General features: G+C 39.7%; 1 protein-coding gene across 1 annotated transcript in view; it reads left to right on the top strand.

The window, feature by feature from the left end:
• camkvl (CaM kinase-like vesicle-associated, like) overlaps positions 1-21,068 on the top strand; it is a 50,771-nt gene that overhangs the window by 17,293 nt on the left and 12,410 nt on the right. The window contains exons 2-3 of the mRNA XM_072697312.1: positions 18,706-18,812; positions 20,076-20,207. Coding sequence (XP_072553413.1) covers positions 18,718-18,812; positions 20,076-20,207 — 227 coding nt within the window. The 5' untranslated portion in view covers positions 18,706-18,717. The remainder of the gene's footprint in view (positions 1-18,705; positions 18,813-20,075; positions 20,208-21,068) is intronic.

The raw sequence follows: 21,068 nt of genomic DNA, 5'->3' as shown, positions 1-21,068 counted from the left end.
CTTGAGAAACACTTGTTTTCATAACATCAATTGTCACTTGAGGCTTCACATTAAAGGCTAGCGCAATATTCAACACAGGTCTTTGTCCATTCAGATTTAGATCTGAAAATAGAGCCTCCATTATGGTTTGATTGTTCAGGTTAATGTATGACACAAACAGAGTAGAAACAGATGGAGAGCACACAATCAAACAGAGCCGGAGAAATGAACAATGGTGGAACAGATCAAAGAGGCTTCATGAAAACATTATGGGTGATAAAGGTTTATGAGGAACGTTTACAGGCCTGCACGAGGCTGGACTGAGTGAAAGAAGACTTCTCTAGCTCCACTAAAGCTTGATCTTAATATTAAATGAAAAGAATAAAGTGATGGGGAAGAGTAGATAAACCATGGCAGAAGACAGACGCTGTTTTTTTCAAACAGAATCTTGAGCAGTCTACGATGCAAGTTTAGCATCACAGCTGGTGGGGAAGGGTGTGCCAGAGGGATACGCGTGTATGTGTGTGTGTAAGAGAGATGAGCAGAGAGAGGAAAAGAGAAGCTACTTGTCTTGTTTTTTGCCTATGTGAGATTTACCAGGTGTTAATGATTTAGTGATCACACACAAGGCTGGGTTTGTCTTTGCTGACACATATTTATGCCAGAAAAGGACGCCATCAGTGCAGTCATTATCACTAATGAAACAGGACAGAATAAAAAAAAAGAGCAAGTCAGTGCTGTTCCAAGAGGTGTGTATCTGTGTGTGTGAAAATAGAAATTGAATAGGATTAGAAATGTCCTGACTTTACAGGAAAACCAGATAAAAATAGGACTAACCTAAAATGTCCATTAATTTGACCCTTACACTCTTCTTACACTACTTCTTTCTCATTTTCTCTCGTCTCGGTGCAAAGCCGTCGGACTTTAATTAGTTGAGGTTGAGGTTAGGGTTTCATTTCATTTCATTTGCATACCTAGTAAACAGAAATGTATCTGAATTCATTCCATGTTGCATTCTGAAAGTACAGAAAACATGTACTTGTTAGAAGAGAGCCCACTATAATGAAAACTAAAATTTTGAAAGAAGCACCATCAATGCTGCTCGGCATGTGGTAACAAACATCATCCTTGATTGATCAGTAAAGAGAACCTCTTTGCAAACACTGAACCTGCAGCTGAAGCGTGAGTAGACTGATAAATCACTGTGCTGATCAGTTATTTATCTAAGTGTTACTGAGCTCTACTAAAGCATGAGTAGACTGATAAATCACTGTGCTGATCAGTTATTTATCTCAGTGTTACTGAGCTCTACTAAAGCATGAGTAGACTGATAACTCACTGTGCTGATCAGTTATTTATCTCAGTGTTACTGAGCTCTACTAAAGCATGAGTAGACTGATAAATCACTGTGCTGATCAGTTATTTAGCTCAGTGTTACTGAGCTCTACTAAAGCCTGAGTAGACTGATAAATCACTGTGCTGATCAGTTATTTATCTCAGTGTTACTGAGCTCTACTAAAGCATGAGTAGACTGATAAACCACTGTGCTGATCAGTTATTTATCTCAGTGTTGCTGAGCTCTACTAAAGTAGAATCTCAGTGTTCTGAGTTCATAAGGCAATTGGGAGTCCTGTTCTGGGTTTTATGGGAGCAGCAGTGGACTGAGAAAGCAATAAGAGCACTAAATAAAATTTCCCATCTTTTTCAGATTATCAAAAATTACATCAGCCAAACTGCTAAGCAGTAACAGCTAGGAACAGCATGAATCAAACAAAATGTGTGTTAGGGAGGTGGGTGCATGTGTATGTGTGGACTGGAGTGTATGCAGTTGGTATGTGAGTCTGTGTGTGAACCGAAACTTATGAATAGGTGCCAGCTTCCTTTCAGATTTGTGGTCCTCCAGCTTTGTTCTTTGCCGTATTTGTCTAATTATTCCCCATGACTAGTACGACATGCATTTTGCCTGTCTGTCACTTCCAATTCATCAACTGCCAGGCTGATTTTTCAGCCATCCCCTGACATGATCACAAAGTCCCCCAAAGGTGCTCCACAAATGGCATGTTTAAGTGCCAGCACATGCCCTGTGTCTTCATAAACCTGGTCGCTGCTAGCATTCCTCTCAGTGATCAGTATTTACATACAAATAGAAAGGCTAAGGTTAAGAACTCTAATCATTGCACTGTATATCTGTATGAGTCAGTTAAGGTCTCGAAGGGAGCACCGGTGATGGCGGGTGTGTGTATGGGTTAATGAAGTGAAAGGCGCTTGAGGAAGAAGCACGGCACCTACCGTATCCTCAGTGTACTCCAGTCCATTAATCCGCTTATCTGACTGAATGTACGCTGAAGATGCTGTGTGGGCGGTTTTAATTTCTGGGCTGCACTCCCACCCTTGCTATACAAACACACACAATGCTGTGAACATTAGACTTTTAAATCATCAATGGCAGGGGAGAAACCGTGTGTATTTCATGTAGTGTTTGTGACTCAGGTTTTTTTTCTTTTTAGTTTCATGCTGAACGTACAGTACGACAGTCCTGTAAATTACACGTAATTACATTTTGATATGGTTCCATCACAGCCATTACATTTCCATAATTAACCAACAAATCGTAACATCTATTAACTCAACAAACAAACAAACAGACTCCCGGCCTCACACGATTTGTGCTGCTGATTAAAAAAAAAAAAAAAACCCTGATAATCATATTTGTATAATCATAAGCGCACAGTGAACAGCAAGAAGCTGTCTTTTATATGGTGCGAAAAGCTTAGAGGAACTTTTTTGGGGGGTTTTAGTATTCGATGATGAATCTGCTTTTCACACACACACACACACACCGCAATCGGTCATCATTATCAATCTATCCTCTCAAACATTGCCGAGCATACACCAGTTCAGTTAACTCATCCTGATTCCAGGAAATCTCATTAAGGTGGCCTAGACTGCATCACCCCCCCCACTCTCAAGGTCTGCGCTACCTTAAGGGTCTGGCTTACATTACACCATATAAGCCCATTCAATCCTATTCTTGATCATTTACCTCAATATCAGCCTTGAGGTGTGTTTTGTTTAGGATGGGGGCAGTGTTACGGTTCTGTAGCGGTTCTGTGAGTTTAAACATTTTTAAGTAAGACTTTTATTCAGCCTAATGAATTCAGGTTGCAGTTTACTGGGTAATGTTGAGCTTTTAGTTTAAAATGCAATGCTAATGAGCATGAGTGTGTTGTTATAGCTAATTAAAACAAAAACAGAAACAGCAAATGAATTTGCCCCCTTGCTAACATTACCTCAACTGAACCAGGTCTGCCCTAATAGTGTGTCTTTTCACATGCGTACAAAATAAAAAATGCTTGCAAATTCATAACACTCTACATTTTTAGATTTGGACCACTTTCTCACTGGTGTGAATAAGATTTAGACACTATTCTGTGAACCCTGTCTTACATTGCAACAGGTAACAAAAAATAATGCATTTGTTGCTTACACTAAACTAGGGTGACGTGTCCTCTTTTTCCTGGACATGTCCTCTTTTTGGGATCTAAATAATGTTCCACCTTCTCTCCAGCCACAGTCGGTCTATATCCTCTATCTACATGCAACCAATTAGAGAGAGAGAGAGAGAGAGAGAGAGAGAGAGAGAGAGAGAGAGAGAGATTGTTAAACACACACAGTTATAGCCTGGCAGACAGTTTATGTATTAATGTTCATTAACCAATGGAATCTGAACCTTTAGCTTCTAACATGAAAGACAGCTTTTTTGATGATCAGAGTTTTATTCATTAATCAAACTCCTCCCCTGTTTAGTATTCCCACAACATACAGTGCATCCCGAAAAGGCAGGAATTTTCCACCTTAAATGGTGTGAAAGTTACAGAATGTTACAGAACTGCAGCAGCACCCGTGCTAAGAGAAATCACTCTGAGTGAACCATTATAGGTAGCCAGAACAGGTAGCGAAAGGATTAACACAGTTCCATGATTTTAAAGGTACTGTATTTAACTTCCTCACAACCTTACACTTGCTAAAGGTCTTCAACTTTGGCCCCCTGGCCACAGTATCTTAACCATGGCAGATGCCCATGCGTGCCCAGTGTCCAAAATATGGTCACTCTAGCTAAATGTTTCATGCATCAATTAAATTTAGCTTTAACATACCATACTATACTATGTTAAACTAACAGCTCTAATGTTGTAATAATGCTGCTGAAACTTGATGCACGTACCCACTGCAGGAAAAAAAAGCAACACATAGCATTGGGCTACTCTGTCTGTTATCTCAGTACACAACGGAAAGACAACAAAAACATCAGAAAGTCATTTATTTATTGTCATTGCACTGCACAGGCAACACAGCACCATGTGTCAGTGCAACACAGAGGAAATCCACTCCTTTGTGTGGTCTGTGTAGCATTTGTAGACAGTTTAAGCTCAGTAAGATATTATATAGAAAATCTGACACTGCCTACACTTTCAGAGAGCAGTGGGTACAGGTCCCCAGTGGCCCAGTGTAAGTACTGCATATTGCACCTGTGCAGAGCTTAGACCGGTCAATTGCAATACACGCTGAAATGTATTAAAAAGACATCGATTAACCAGCAGTGAGACATGGTTAAATAACAGCCTGCAATATTTTCACCAAAACAGCTTTTTTTGTTTGGAATTACATGCGCACATCAATTCTTCAAAACACCCACATTAACACTCACCTGTTGAAGATGCTTGCAGCACACTTCAAAAACAATGGTCCTTATTCACTAAAGATGTGGACAATTAAATATCATTATAAAATAGGCGAACACAAATTCCAACTACAGGTTTGTTAGTTCATTTCTGCTGTGCTTGGTGTACTTGTACGATTAAACTGACATCTGATTGAATTGCATTTAAAAGTTGAGTGTATAAGTTGAATAATCTGAAAAATGCTTGATGGTTAAATTATCAAAAACAGTAAGATCAATTATATCATTAATAATTAACATTAATTGTGCACATATATATCTCTATACTACGGTGGACATATTTATATTTATGTGCACACTGAAATAATCGAAGGCTATAACTATCACAGTTCCATTTAAAGTTATATTGCACTGTATTTTCACTTTGCCCCAGTGACATATTAAAAAACATGTAGCTTACCAAGTGCTGAAGACCCATCTCCTCCACTGTAAAATATAATAATAATTAGGCCAACATAACATGACATGGAGTTAACTTAGTTTATTCAAAAATTCTCATTTTTAGTACATATTGAGTTTTACATATTGAGTTTTACAGAGGTTGTATTGCATAAACAAACTCTACAGCTTAGCCTATATTATTAAACCAGCACAGTTAGGTCAGTTACATGGAGTGTGTTCAGAAATAACTACAGCCAACATCAGTGCAGTGTCTATTTTTGAGTGTGCAGTTTTTAAGTTTGCAATTGGCAACAGACTAAACTCAATAATTAAAAGCTAAATCAACTCCAAGGTTTCATTTGAATTTACAAAATGAAAAGTGGTCACCCAGCTGAAAATAGTTGAGTGATGTGTGAGTGTGGGAATATCTGGTTTTATGTACAGGCTTCATTTATTTGAGTGGGTATACAGTGAACATTCAGTGGCTCATGAATGCCTTGGCTGCTTTGAATGTCTTTTTATTCGCGCAATATTGAAACATCTGGATGAAACAGGGCGCGCTTTATGAAAATGATATGTATATGAGGGCTCATGGTGTGACGTAGCACTTGTGAATGACATGTTAATGAAGAAGGTGCGTTCCGATGCTTGTATGCTCACTTAGAAGCTGATTCATCACTTGCGCAGTTTTATGAATCAGTTCATATGCCTTTTGTTTGTGTGTTTGCGCACCTTTGATGAATAAGTGATTGAGTAGAGGCTTGTTAACATCTCATATCCTTCTGCGATATCAGTATTGCGAAAGCCAAGTTCCCAGTAAAGAATACTGCGCAGCCTTAGTGTGCAGACACGACTGCATGCTCATATGGCAAACCCACATGAACTGACTGCTCTATAAACTTTCTATCCATGGCATCTGTGAGTGTGTGTTTATGCAACAGATTTATATAATGCCTCCTGTCCTACTCCTCTGTGTGTGTCCATATATATATATATATATATATATATATATATATATATATATATACATACACACACACACATGGGCGGCTGTAGCTGCTCATCTCCCCCTGATTAATTTCTGCTCCCTGCTCTCCTCAGGTAGCTGGCCGCTTTGTCTGGCAGTGCCCACTGACCAAAGGTTACGTGCTCAGCCCCCCCTCTCTCTGGGAGATGGAACTAAAGCGGCTCCTGTAGCGAGGGAGAAAGGTAATGATGTGGATGTCCTATACGGCCCCGGCGGCGCAGGCCCTTGGGGAACTAATTTAGACCTGCAGACATACAGCAGCCAGGACATGATCGGGCGTATGAAAGGCAGCGGTGCTTTGCAGCGGGAGGGTCTCATAAAGGGCCGGTGTGCTCCCAGGCCCACATTTACAGCCTTTATTAGCTAGATCAAGGCAAGCGGAGACGACACCTGCTGTACAGGCACTGTCTCTTGAATAAGGGCGAGGGGAAATGTCCGTCTCACTTAAAGCAGACGGATATGGGCATTAGGACTCTTGATTTGTGACAAAGCTGGGATCTAAGTGCATGGCGCATAATAAAAAGTTTGTTATTGCGAAGGAGCAAGTGTCATTCACAGCTCTCATGTGCTGTGAGGACAGTCACAGTGTCCAGTACACAACCCAGGTACAGTAATCCATCCACAAGGCTTCGTTTGCAGTGGGATTGCTGCAGTGTTTTTAAATTATGCCCATAATTCTACGAGAAAATACGCTGGGGTTTCACTCGGATGCTACGAATTTGCATCACTGCACTCACTGCAGAGTTTCCTTATTAAAAAGGAATGTGTCCATTATTTTCTGCTCTGTGAATTGCCTGCAGTCAGAGCCGTGATGAGGAATGCGGTCTTCTGCGCAAACGAGGAGCTTACTGATTATACTTGGGTGAGTTATGCTCACATGCAGTTTGTCGACAAAGAGAAAACAGAATGGAAGGAAAGCAGTTGGAGTGTGTGTGTCTGTGTGTTCATGTGTGTGTGTGCACGTGTGCATAGTGATGCCTGCAGGAGTGTTCTTCAATTATTTTTTTTTTGTAGCAGTGATGCTTCAGTCAGAGCTATAGCAATTAAAGATAATAAAACTGCAGTGAGCTGTTTCCCAAAGATGAATGAAGGAGTTCATCATCCTTGTCGTTTAAAGTGAACACAGTCTCTATTCCCCAGTACTCCTGTTCAGGATGTAGTCTCCTTGCCTGCATGTCCTTTAATTGTGAAAATGCCATTACAGAAATTGCACTGCTACCTGTTATTCTCTATAGAGTTTTCCATCCACCCTTCGTCCTTACCAATTCCTACTCGCTGGTGAAATGTCACAAAGTGCAAACACTATGCCGTTGGACAGCTTACAGGCGTCATACAATACATTTGAATACTTTAAGGAGTTTTATTATCTATAAATAGTAAGTTTGGGGAGAAAAATGTCCAACCAAAGATGCGGTTTTATACATCTGTGTACAACCCTGCTATCTTTTCCACAGATTTAAACACACTGTTTTTGCTTTTAGCAATGGTTAGCGCTTAGCTGGAGTTAGCCTTTAGCATAGCTTCACTCGTGAAAACACCCCTGCAAAAGCAGCGCTTCCCCCAGGAGCACTTTCCCCATCAGAGCTTCCCTGAGCTAGGCTTAACTTCTAGTCTAGCATTGATACTTGCTCGCTTCCGCAGCTTTAGCTTCCTGGTTTGCCAAGTTTGAGTTTCCTTTTTCCAGACAGCACTTTGTGGAAAAGCACTTGGACGAGATCGCCAACAGCCAGTTGTGCTAGTGTGTTGGGCAAGAGCAAGGCCAGGGATGCTGTCTTAGACCCTAAGATGGCTGGCTAGCATGGATGGCTGTGGCATCACCAGGGATCAAACTTGTAACCCCCTAACAATAGGGGTAACGCTTAGACAGTTCTCCCACTCATGACCTTACTTATGCTATTTTTTTCAACTGCACATTAATATAATCTGTAGAAAGCCAGAAATAAAAAAAGACTGTTAGGTCAAAAGGTTGGTTTATCATCTACAGTACTTGAATCACAGAATTCAAGTCACAGATTGATCACAGAAATGCTTCAATACTACAGTAATCAGTCCTACTCAGACACTTTTTAGTGTAGTAGTAAGGCTTCAACATTATTAACCTCTTCAGTCAAACTTCGCATTCACAAATTATCATTTTAAACAAGAAAAAACATGAATAGGAATATCCCTTGTTTTCTCACCAACACTGTGATCCATTTACTCATCCAAACTGCATCAGCTTGCACACACTCTTCATGCATCTTTTATACAGCAAAAAAAAAAAATATCAACGTCAGCGCACAGAAAGCACTGATTATACTTGCTGATCTGTTTTACTATGTGCAGTATGAATATGCATGTGCTGTAACTCCTCTGGTGGCAGATGAAAATCTTTCCATTCCACTGGCGGAACAGCCACTAGGGGGCCGTCAGAAAGAGGTTAAATAGGCCACTGCTCGTCTCTGAACTGTTAGGGCTATGGCCTTAAACAGCATAAAGGACACTCTACTGACAGCTGAAAAAGGATCCGCAAGACCCTTGTTTTCGTCAGGAAGCTCCACATAACAGCAGTTGATGGTAACGTTGAATAATTCACGTTTTCTTTTACCAACCTTTCATAAATTTGCTTGAAAAAAGGGATATGTATAAATAGAAAACCTGCTACTGGCTGCTGCCAAAATATGTATTTATACTAAAATACTTCTCTGTGCCTTAGCCATTGCACTTAAAAGCTTGCCTGGAGTATTTATATCAATCTAAGCAATTTCTGGTACTCAAATCTGTTAGAACTGTCTTCCAGTGTTTTGATCCTTCACTCCTTTTCTTGACGCCCCCTATACTTACCTACAGCATGTGACACTGTGCATTACAGCCCTTGACGTTGGCAGCAATCATGCATTTTAGCCATGAGCGTATGACCTTCAGAAATAAGGAAAAATCCACATGCATGTGTCAGTTCCACTCAGATACTAGCGCTCCCACTGGGTGGGTTGGGGTCCATTGATTCAATCTGGGCCTCCCCTGCCCCTCCTCCATGGAAGCTGTCTTTTTGCATCAGCTCCAAGTTGGTGAGGTAGAGACAGGCTGGATGAGGAGTGCGGTTCTGGATGAAACAGCACAAAGCCCCCTGTGTTCTCTGAGTGTCCAGCCGCTCCACACACAGCAGGACGCGATGACTCGGTCTGGGCAGGGTCAGTGCTGCCCCAGTTAGAGTCGTGCCCTCTTCACATTCCAAGAATCCAGCTACTTTATAAGTCTGTTTGGACACTGTGTATTGACCTGTCCATGATTTACCTACTTCTTACACAGCACCTGTTGCCAGGTGGGACGAGATGTTGGAAAAGATCAATCCAATAAAAAAAAAGTTTGAAAAATGTATTAAGTAGGCAAATTTTTAAAATGTTGTCACATTTAGTTTAGGGCTGTGTATTGGCTTGAAAACTGGCAAAACAATGCATATACAGATACAATGATACAGGGGTTGCAAATCAATATGTTACTATATATTTTGATACTAATATTTCTTGCACCCTAATTGTATTACATTACACTTTTCTAATATTTCACAACCTGTCTAGTTAACTAGTAACTAAACTTGAGCTTAAAAAGGTCTAAATTTGATTTGTATAGTGCTTTTTTACATGAGATGTAGGGCTGTGATGCAAGGATTAAATATCATTGTATAACAATTGCTCATTCATAAACAAGGATCACTGGTATGTTTTTACATGTTCTTGTGATATCTGCCACTATTATCCATTTATCTTATTTGCATATGCCATTAATGATTCATAACACCACACCGTCATGCAAAAAATTCTACCTAGAAGAATCTGACAGTGAATTTCCCAATAAGCTGAAAAGCTGATTTCTATGTTTTCAAACTTGTTTGGTCACACAGGCAAGTCTTGATGCGTGCACACTCACACCTTAAGTGATAAAATAACATATTTACATACATAAGGCAGCTTTGATATGGCAGAATTAATCCTTATTTAAGACATCACATATGCCATTGAGACAAACCTGGCTTTTTTATAAGGATTTCAAGGGGTACTAATGAGCCCATAGAAATTCAATATTGAATATTTTATAGCAGCTTTAAATGTGGCTCAGTCAAACAGATCCAGGAGAGATACAATTCCACTGCTCTGTCATTACTTAACAGACTTAAAGCCATGCATTCAGCACATCCATGAAGTTTCTATCAGGCACTGACACTACCTGTGATATCTGTATACCTTTTCATTTTTTTTCATTTATCTTCTGCTTGATGTTACATCTAATACTATGTTGATATTTGTTGATTCTTTTGTTTCTGATTAGCTGCTATATTTTAGCAAACTGCTGCTTCTTTTCTCAGTGATTCTGAGATCTTATGCCCATTTTGGCACCCAAACAATTTATTATTAATATGTTTTAGCTTAATAACATGTGAATTTGATCGGATGTTACTGAGGTTGTGTATAAAAATACCACAAGACAGCAGTGATGTGCTGGTAACTTTTGTAACTTTATAATAGTATACAGTGCTGCACATTTTAAGAGTCAAAGCCCAGCTATTTTTGAGTTTTATGAACCTGGACCATTATCGTAAAGCAGCCTAATAGAAATCTGGGGCAAAATCCTTAATGAGCAACCTGAGGGGGACAATTTCTTAGGAGCATGAAGAAAAAAACACTGAGAGGAACTGAGACTTAAAAGATGCATTGTCCTCTGGGCTGCACAGGATAGGAGAATTACAACAAACAAATGAGCGTTATCAGAGCTATAATTAAAGGAAAGAGATTAAACACTAAACTGAGGCATTCAGATTGGACAGATGGGAGATCTGTGAGATAAACTAATGACTAATGTTAGAAGTCTATTAAAGATTAACTGAACATGAGTATAAGAAGTAGGTCTGGTGGATGATGAATGTCATACAGATAAACTGTAAACTGAGTGTCAGATATGTGAACATGATAGATAAGGAATTCAACATTTTCCCTATTTTCCATTTTCCCTGAACCAGTGACCTCCGGTTGCGGCACTCGCGAGCCGGCTTACTTCATATGAATGTCTCTACAGACATACATGTTGCCCATAGTGGATGAAGCTGAATGTGAACATTAAAATGACACATTTGGTACTTAATGGTGCAGTTTCCACACAGATTAAACTTTGCAGTAATTTACAGTATCCTTGCCGATTTGCCAGTGAATTCCTCCAGTCCTTTTCAGTCTTTGCTTAGGCTTAATCCATGTCAGGGAAAAAGCTGGATTTTTGCATTTTTACTCCTTAATTCATTTATTGTGTGTCTTTGCCAGTGTCTTTTCCAACTGCGTTGACTGTATCTTACGAGCTCTGACTGCACTGAGAGCTCAGTAAGGTGATGATTATTAGAATGCGTCACTCTGTGGGATGTTCTGTGGTAATTTAGCAGCAGATTAAGTAGAGAGAAGACAGCAGGGGGCAAGACAGTAGTTCTGGTGCACCTCTAACCTCTCTACTGTTGCATGCATCCTCTGGAGCTTATTGCTGTGTGCATAAGTGTGTGTGTGTATGTGTGCAGTTTGTTGCGTGCCTTGGGTTCAAATGTGTTGTGAGAACAGTGTGCCTCCTCACATCCATCCTGTGGGATTCGGTGTGGTGTTTAATGTGTGTGTCTCTAGAGATGAAGATTCATTGCTTTAATAAGAGCAGTCTCAGACAGGGGAAAGAGGAGCGAGAGCACCATTAGAGAGAGCTAGCCTTGAAAGGGGGTATGTGGGGGGGGGGCTTTCTCTGCTCTCATAGCCTTTAATGATGGGGGGGTGAGGTGGGGGTGTGTGGTGGGCATCTGTTCTCTTGTAGTCTCTGCGGAAGGCCCCCTCTCGGACCTTCTGAGCCGCTCTCATCCTCGCCTCCATCTCTCCTTAACCACGTCTCTGGTGGACATGCCTTCTGCCGCTGAGTACGGCCTCTGTTTGAATGCTAATATTACCATGATAGATGAGTGCCTGTTTGTGTCTGTGTGAGTGTGTGTGTGTGTGTGTGTGTGTGTGTTTGAAAGAGAAAAAGAGAGAGAGAGAGAAAAAGAGAGAGAGAGAAATGTACTGTAAGGGGGGTAAAGTAGAGCAGTCACTATGAATATTTATGTCCCCAATCAAACCTAAATGTATTAGTGGTGGAACTGATTTTGAGACATTATGTGTGCAGTAGAAATGGCACCAGTCTGATACCCAGTACTGGTATCTAAAATCAGCACTGGATACTGGAGGTAAAAAAACAAAGTAAAATGGGTCAAGTGGTTTAAAAAGTAGCCATGTTAATGTAGCAATGAGAAGCAAGCTAAGCATGATACTAGAATGACTAATGACATTTTCAATAGTCTAATTTTACACACATTTCTACTACAAACTACATTCAGCTTTATAAATTAAAGTCATGTTGTTAGTCAGTGGTGGCTGGTGGGGGATTTGGGTATAAGGCACTATGACAGGGACAAAATATGCAAAGGGAGTTAGGGGTCACTGGCAGCAACTGTATCTGCTATGCTAACAGACTAAGAGAGTACTTTTGTTATTCAAAATCATTCTCATTTAAATTAAGGCACACTTTTCAGTGCAGACATGAGTTTGAGAACTGAGAAAATAGGCTAGTTTAAGGCTAAACAAGCATTTGCATATTTTTTAAAAAAATCTTTAGCCATTAGCTGCTAAGGAATTAGATTTTTAGATCGGATGAGGTAAACTCCATTTAGGCTGCTTCTTAAGCCACAGCTAACACCGGAGATATATAGCGCAATATCAGTCCTCTGAGATAAAAGTGTCAAATATAGCGCTTATTAGTTACTACAGGGTCATTCTATAATTTAGGCTACATTTCACATCAACACAAACGTACAAACACAATGTGAAACAGCCTCTCAGTAAAACAGTCAGTGGATCAGGTTAGTAGCTAGTTGCAAGGCTTAAGAAAATACATTTTCTTTGTTTAAGGGAAAGAGTGTTTACTTAATAACAGTGTGAATTAAACACTGATAATGATCATTATGACTAAGGATGTAGACTACTGGGTAACAGGTAACATAGTTGACAATTTTGAACGTCAATGGTAGGCCTTGTCTTGCTGACTCTGTCTGTTATTTTCTTAAACAGGTTAACATCTAGTTTGTACATTAATTAAATTAAAAATTAATTAGAAAGTGTACCCTGAACAATGTGTGTAAAACAAAATTTGATGGGAAATTAATACACTCCTGTGCCAATAAAATAGAAATATTGAAAAACAATGAGAGGCTCATGCCCACAGTGTCTTCAGTATGCCCAGCACATGATGCTGGTCGCATGGCATTGAAAAAAGTTGTTCTTAAGTTGCAGAGAGTTTGGTTAGTAATATAGTTGACATAACTTTGCGGACATTCATAAATGGTATATAGACAATAAATTATTTAAATGAGACTAACTTCGATATTATATTATGTTTCTTTTTAATTTTTTTGGAAGTAAATAAAAGTAGTTGTTGTTGACTTGAATAGTTTTTATTCGTTATTTTGACACCCTAAGACTAAGACACCTTTAACTGGAAATGTAAAAACGGTCAATTTCGTGTCATGTAGTAGTGTCATGCCAGATTTCAAGCTTAATTAAGCATACGATGCAGATCGTTTTTGTGTAATATTATGATATGTATTCCAGTAATAAGTAAAGTATGACATCTTTGAAGACAATAGTTAAAATACATATATTTATCATCAATAGAATTATAGAATGACTCTACAACTGTTTTTATTTTTTCATGATCAAAAAAGTAAATGCTGTACTGTCCTGAGTATCATGGTGTAGCTCACACTGTGTGGTATTGTTAGCTTTGTAGTTCTTTCTGTGGGGTAGTTGAGTCAGTGTTTATGTGGTTTTAGCATGATGGCCTATTTTTAGACACTCCTCTTACATGATGATCAACTCATTTTACCGCAGCATTATGCAAGAATTGGCATTTCTTGCTGTTGGGGCTCCCCCTACAGTCAGGAAGTGTAATTCATGCTTTGAGCCATCGCTAAAGGACCTTATGTTGACCATCTTATGACCATCTTATGTTATAGTTATAAGATGGTCATTTTAAACTTGGCAGGGACAGGTGCGAATGGTATCACTTAAGAAAAGCGTCACCAGCCATTTAACCAATCGTCTCCTGAAATCCGATGGTTTATCTCCACCACACAGCAGCAACATGCCAGTGGATGCCACTTCCTGGTGCCAGATGCCAATCAGGGACCGAACCCTTGCTGCATCTTTTTATTAGACCCTCATCTATATGCTTAAGCTACCTGGCAGAGATGTGTTTTTCATGTGCATGGCATGCAGAGCTAATCTCCCTGTTACAGGTCAGTGGTCAAGCATCACATCGATTTTGAAGCTGTTGTTTTTTATATTCTACATTGTGCTGCTTTAAAGCTTAGCAGTCTTTAAATAAGAAATATTGTATCAATAACGGTATCAACCAATACGTATTGATACACTAGTTAGGTTTTCTCAACATTGCGTGTGTAGGCCAGAAAATGCTTGGAAGCATGGTTGTGATGCACCTGCATTCCACTATGAAGTGAGTGATTCTATATGTGTAACTAACAAGGGCAGCTGTCAGACCTGATCTGCTCATCTCATGCATGACAACAATCAGATATAAGCCATTTGCACCGCCTCATGTGTTTTCATGCATTTCTGCAGGGAGGCCATTGCATGCAGCAGATCTCCCATCAACATTATGCTTTTTTGACCTCACTGAGCGGGTATTCCGGTCCCCTGGGAAAAGTAAGGGGATGCAGTCTTGTTAGTGCTTGCTAGTGGATAGTCACAGTGGAAAACACATTGGAGAAAGGACAGTTTCCTCACATTATCCTTACCACTGTCATGTGTGGTGAGCTCACTCTACCTAGGTTCTTCATCCATGAGCTGTGCAAAAGACCAACACACAACCGGATGTAATGGAGATGGAAAAGCTGTGAGTAGCCTGAGCTACCTTGCTCATGGCTTGCTTATGGTTGTTATGGCAACTATATTGGCATAAATTGGATATTGTTATCTAATTTATATGATTATGGTTGGGCATTGCAAAGCAGCCACTTAGCAACACCATAGCAACCTACCAGTTAGCAAGACCTTAACAAGCTCCTGGGATATTATAGCAACCATGTAGGAACTACCTAATAACACCATAGCAAGCACCTAGCAACACCATACCAACCACCTGGGATACAATAGCAACTTTGGCTGTGCAACCAATCTGTGTTTCTGTCAGGAAATTTACTTTTCTAGTTCTTCTTCTTTTTCTTTTTTGTTAGATTTTCCCCACAGTCATCAAGAGCTCGACTCCATTACAACAATTCTGGCTTGTGTACACCCTATTGGTCAGACTCATCGTTTCTGTGTAGCAACAGATTTACAAAATGTTTTACCATAGGTAGAATGGGGTGCATACGTTTGTATACTTGTTGTTGTGTCACGATTATTCAAATACACTGGCAATACCCCACATGGGATACCATAATACCATACCATGCCATAGCAACCACCTTGCAACAATATAGCACCCATCTAGCAACCACATAGCCAAACCATAGCAACCACCTGGAAAACCATAGCAACCACTACGCAGAAACAGTTTCACCCTAGTGATCAGGTAGCAACAGCCTAGCGACGGTCTAGAAGTGAGAACCACTTCAGGTTCACAACCATTCCTCCGTTTTCTTCAGGAAATGCACTTTTCTAGTTATTACTAAGTACCACACATAAAGACTGCAATCAAAGTTCCTGTGTAGTCTCTTATAAATCCTTGTATATCTCTGAGTGAGTTGCAGTTAAGCCCCTTTCTGTGTGCGGATATGCCCAGAGTTCATTATAATACAGAAGCTGGAAAAATGAACGAACAGAATTTGCCACAGATGTTGCGCACACGCTGCGAAATCGCCAGTGTTTAATATAATCCTTGCAGAGATAAACTGATCTCCAGCATAGACTGCACAGTTACACTGTCCAAATGTCTGTGCACACCTCCTGCTTGACCATCAGGCCCTTGGCATTTAAAGCAGCGTGCCGCCAGTTTCTATCTTAAAGGCTGTTCAGCTGTTCATAAAACATCTTTTGCCAAATCAGCAAGCGAGATCACGCAGGCATTAGAGCTTAAGGAAGCCTCCACAGATGCACAGCTGTGCAGCCTGCCTCCGGGTGAAATGCACTTCCTCTCAGACTGAGCGCGTGCACACTACCCATTTCAGTGCCAGGAGAACAGAGGGCATAATGCCCAATCCTTCACTTCTGTCAGTGCAGCAGCCCCCGTCATCAGTTTAATAAAATATGATTATGTAATACATCTCTGCGTTCCTCCACCACCAGCCCTTGGCCAAGCCAGGTCACCCCATGCCACCCAATCTGCGTGCCGGATTAGGGATTAGCAGCAGGAGCAGGATTACACAGCTACAGGACAGAGTTCACAACCGTCCACTCCCCTCTGCAGATGATGCAGATTGTTTTCACTTCTCATTCCACTCTTCATCAGTGTTAACGGTGGCCGCTGAGTTTTTAACCAGAGCATACTGCACACTCTTGCACACACGTCTGCTGGAATACATTCACACAGCCTGTGCAACTAAAACACCATCACTTACGAAGAGAGTTATGTATTGCAAATGTCTGATCAGAAATGGCAGGAAAAATGTATCTGGTCTGCAACAAATCAGGTCTGGTGTAGCATAAAGCTGTGTGGCAGTGTAAAATTACACTAGACACATCATCAAATTCAGTACCTATGTTTACTGACTATTTCCTGAATCAGTTCAAACTTTTTCGTAAATTCTTTTATGATGTCCTAAAGATTATAATTCAATAATTATTAGGAAAACATGCAAGAACCTGAGGAGTTTAAGCTGGTATTTTACAGCTCTCTTCTAAAGCAAGTTGCTGTTCTACACATCTTCTGCAGACTGCACTGCACAGTTACTGTTTATTTGCTTTATTTAACATGGCTGAAAAAATAAAGGATAAAACGTGGCACATTTTGTTTTGATACATGTCAAAAGTTTTTTTCAAAAATGTCAAATGTGAAAGAAAATAGCTGTAAACTGCTGTAAACAGAAAATGCCATATTTGAGTAGATGTAAAGCAGTGGTTTCCGTCCTTGGTCGTGGAAGACTCCCAGACTAGCACATTTTAGTGTTTACTCTGTACTTAACACACCTCATCCAGCTAATTACTAAGCCCTTCCTGAGCAGGGCAGCATAAACACTTCTAAAATGTGCAGATCTAGGCTTGGGAACCACTGATGTAGAGTACTTAACTCTTTTAATCCAAGTATACCATATCTGATGCATATTTGGGTTTTAAGAGCTCTGCAACATCAGTGTAATAATTAAATAATTATTTAGCAGAATCAGAATCAGACTTTATTGGCCAAGTATGCTTACACGTACAAGGAATTTGTTTTTGGTTACAGTAGCTCACAGTGCACGATAACTGACATTACAGAAGTAACATACACACCCATCCTACACACACACACACACACACACACACAAACAGTGACATAAACGCACAGACACACCTGTGAAGTTAACATGTGCAGAGTTGTATATTTAAAGTAAAGTGCTAAGTGCAGCAGTAAAGAACAGTGCAGTCTGGATTAAATAGATATAAATATGGAGAACAGAGGAGTCACTGGTTGAAACGGTAGTACAAATTGTTCTGAGACACTATCAGATAAATAAAAGTGCTATACAGAGAAAGAAGAGTGAGAGAACATCTGGATAGGATGTATGTATTATCTTTAAAAATGCTTCAATAATAACAACAATAATAATAACAATTATTATTATTATTATTAGTATGATTATAGTTATTATTATTATTTAAATAAACAATAACTAATTAAATAAATAAAATAATAATCAGATCCATATTTTCTGCTCACTGCTGGATTACCTGTGCACTACATGTGCCAGAAAAATACATTCAGTTTGTTCCAAGCCCTTCCTCTATCCAACATGATACATAATAAAAGTCATATAAGCAAAGTGTTTATTTTTATTTCTTTTTCATATATATATATATATATATAATTGGTCAGAAGGTCAAATAAACAAATAAAAGAAGAATAGTTTAGCAGTTAGGCTTTAGGGTTATCTTATTTTCACTGTGTTAGACAACAGAACCTGGGATTGAAATAGGGCTGTACTTTGGAGTAGACTATTGTAGATGACCATGTTAGTGTAAATGAAGTGTTTCAGTTGAAAAGATCTAACTTTAGAGGTTAGTAAAGCTTAGATTAAAGTTTAGAACTTAGTCGGGATTGGCCGATTTCAAAGTTTCAGTGTTGGAGAAACTGATATTGTGATATGGCAGCAGCTAGTATTCATAGTGTTCATAGGCTGATTCATAATTCAGAGAGCCCAGTAAACACTAGGGTTATGGACACAATATCTTACAGAAATCGTAAGTCCTCAGGGATTGGAATGGTGTACAGTATCACATTGTATATGGATGCTGCCCTCAGTCCTCAGTGAAGCTAAGTTGCTGAGACGTGTGTTGTTGGTTGAATGACACTAGTTTTATTGAGATGGGCATATTTTCTTCCTCTTGCATAGGTGGATGCTGTCATGCCATTTGGGTGCCTTGCCCTACGTGATGGGCGGACGTACCACAGCCTATCAGACATCACAGACAAATACGAGATTGGACAGGTCCTAAAGGCGTGAGTGTCAATACACAAATCATTATCTCCCTTTAAATGGCAACCTGCCAGTTACGGTCTAATGACCTCATTACAGTGAGTGATGTTCATTATGGTCCATTAATGGGCTTTCACAACACCATCCGTACATATGGATTCATTCAGTAAGACCCTGTAAGTGGATATGATATATACGAATATATATATGTGTGTGTGTGTGTGTGTGTAGTAAACATTCTTCACATTTATCATTTTTCCCTTTTTTTTGGTTGTTATTTATATTGTTTTACATTGATTTGACTTAATTTGAAGGTTAAGAACATTTTCTATACAATGTGTTCTGGCAGGTCCTTCTTAATGGAACCACTTTTGGTTCTTTTAATGATTACGGCAGTCTTAGAACTCCCTGAACAGAAACCCTCATAAGAGCACACATTTCCAAATCAGGTGTTAATTATTTATTAATAATTAATGCATTGCATTAGGTGTGCTTAAGATAAAACATATCAAAAACCTGGACTGGATTGATTGCATGTTAGAAATACATACTAAAGGCACATACTAAACATGCCTATACACATCTTCTGACCCAAAAAAACATGAGACAATCGTCTACAATCAAAACCATAGACATAATTTTAAACAAGGTTTGGGTTTCTTTTCTTTGGACAGATGAAACAAAACGATGGAATGCTGCTCTGGGGCTGCTTTGCTTCTTTTGGCACTGGAAGCCTGCAGCGTTTGCAGGGCAAGATGGATTCAATCAAGTATCAGGAAATCCTAGGAGAAAACATCCTGTCTTCTGTGAGGAAGCTGAAGTTTGGGTGTCATTGGACATTGCAACAAGACAATGATCCCAAGCATACCTAAAAATCTACCTAAAGTAGTAAAGATGCTTGTCATGAAGGGGTTGAATAATTCTGAGACTGCAGTACTCATTAAAAATGCCATTTTGTGTTGAATTTGAGAAACCAGTTGTTATATTAGTTGTGTTGAGCTATTATGTTGGTCTTGTTGATTGGTTTATTGCTAAGCTGAAAGTTACATTGTGTCAAAATATCATGATGAATGGACCTACAGAAATGCTCCAAAATGACTTGGAATACAATATGTTTACATTCACTTCCATTAAATATGTTAAGAAGGTTTTCTCCTCCACCCCAAGGTGCCATTTTGGGGATACAAGTTTTTCAGTAGTTTCACAAGCAAATCAGTAGTTTGGCACTGCTTAGAGTTCATTTGTAGAAAAAAAAAACACAACACACAGTCCTATTCTCTCGGCAGGAAGGAGTTTTGTGAGCTGTGCCTGGTGAAAGAACGACAGACGGACAAGGTCTATGCCTGCAAGAAATTCCTCAAGAAGGATGGCAAGAAAGTACGGAAGGCAGCCAAGAACGAGATCATGATCCTGAAAATGTACGGGATAATTCAAAACATCAACAGCTGATGATGCATTTGTTAGAGTGTGGGTCTGAAGAAGAGTGTGTGAGAGAGAAACAGAGAGAGAGGGAGAATAATATAATCTAAAAGCATAAGAGAGACAAGAAACAGAAAGAAGGGAAGAGAGAATAACAGAGAAATGGAGAGGAATAGAGTAGGGACGAGAGACAAACAGTGTGAGTGAGAAAGAGACAGAGTGCCGGAAGAGCAAAAGAGACAGAGAGAGAACACCGAGTGATGGAAAGAGACTGACAGAGAGGGAGAGTGTAAGATGGAGGAGTCATGAGAACAGGTGAACATTCTGTGGCCTGAAAGAGAGCGAGAGCAGAAGAGAAAGAGAGAGAGAGAAAGAGAGTCAATTTTACTTTGAGAGAATGTGAGAGGAACAAAAAAGGGGAGAAAAGGTGGACATTGAGATGAAGAGAGACAGAGGCATAGAAAAAAAGAGGGAACATGTGAGAAAAAGGGAGAGAGAGGGAGTGAGGGTAGGAGGAGAAAGAAAGAAGATAAAAAAGAAAGAAAAAGAGAGAGCAGGGGAAAGTCAAAGTAAAAAAAAGAGAAAGAAGGGGGGGGAATTATTGGGGGAATAAAGAGGGAGAGAGTAAGAGATACAATGGGGGGAGAGAAAAAAGACAAAGATTAAGAGACAGAGAAAAGTAAAAGAAAAAAGAGAGAGAGGGGGGGACAGAAGGACAGATAGTATTAGGAAAAATAGAGAGAGAGGGAGGGAGAAAAGGGAAAGAGGTGGACAGAAATATAGAGAGGGTGACATAATGGGAGGAGAGAAAAAAGAGAGAAAGAGACAGAGAAAAGAACGAGGGGAAAGGAGAGGGGGTG

Source organism: Salminus brasiliensis, chromosome 14 (genome assembly GCF_030463535.1).
Source record: "Salminus brasiliensis chromosome 14, fSalBra1.hap2, whole genome shotgun sequence".
NCBI classification, from domain to species: domain Eukaryota; kingdom Metazoa; phylum Chordata; class Actinopteri; order Characiformes; family Bryconidae; genus Salminus; species Salminus brasiliensis.
This window is presented reverse-complemented; position numbering and strand designations above follow the sequence as displayed.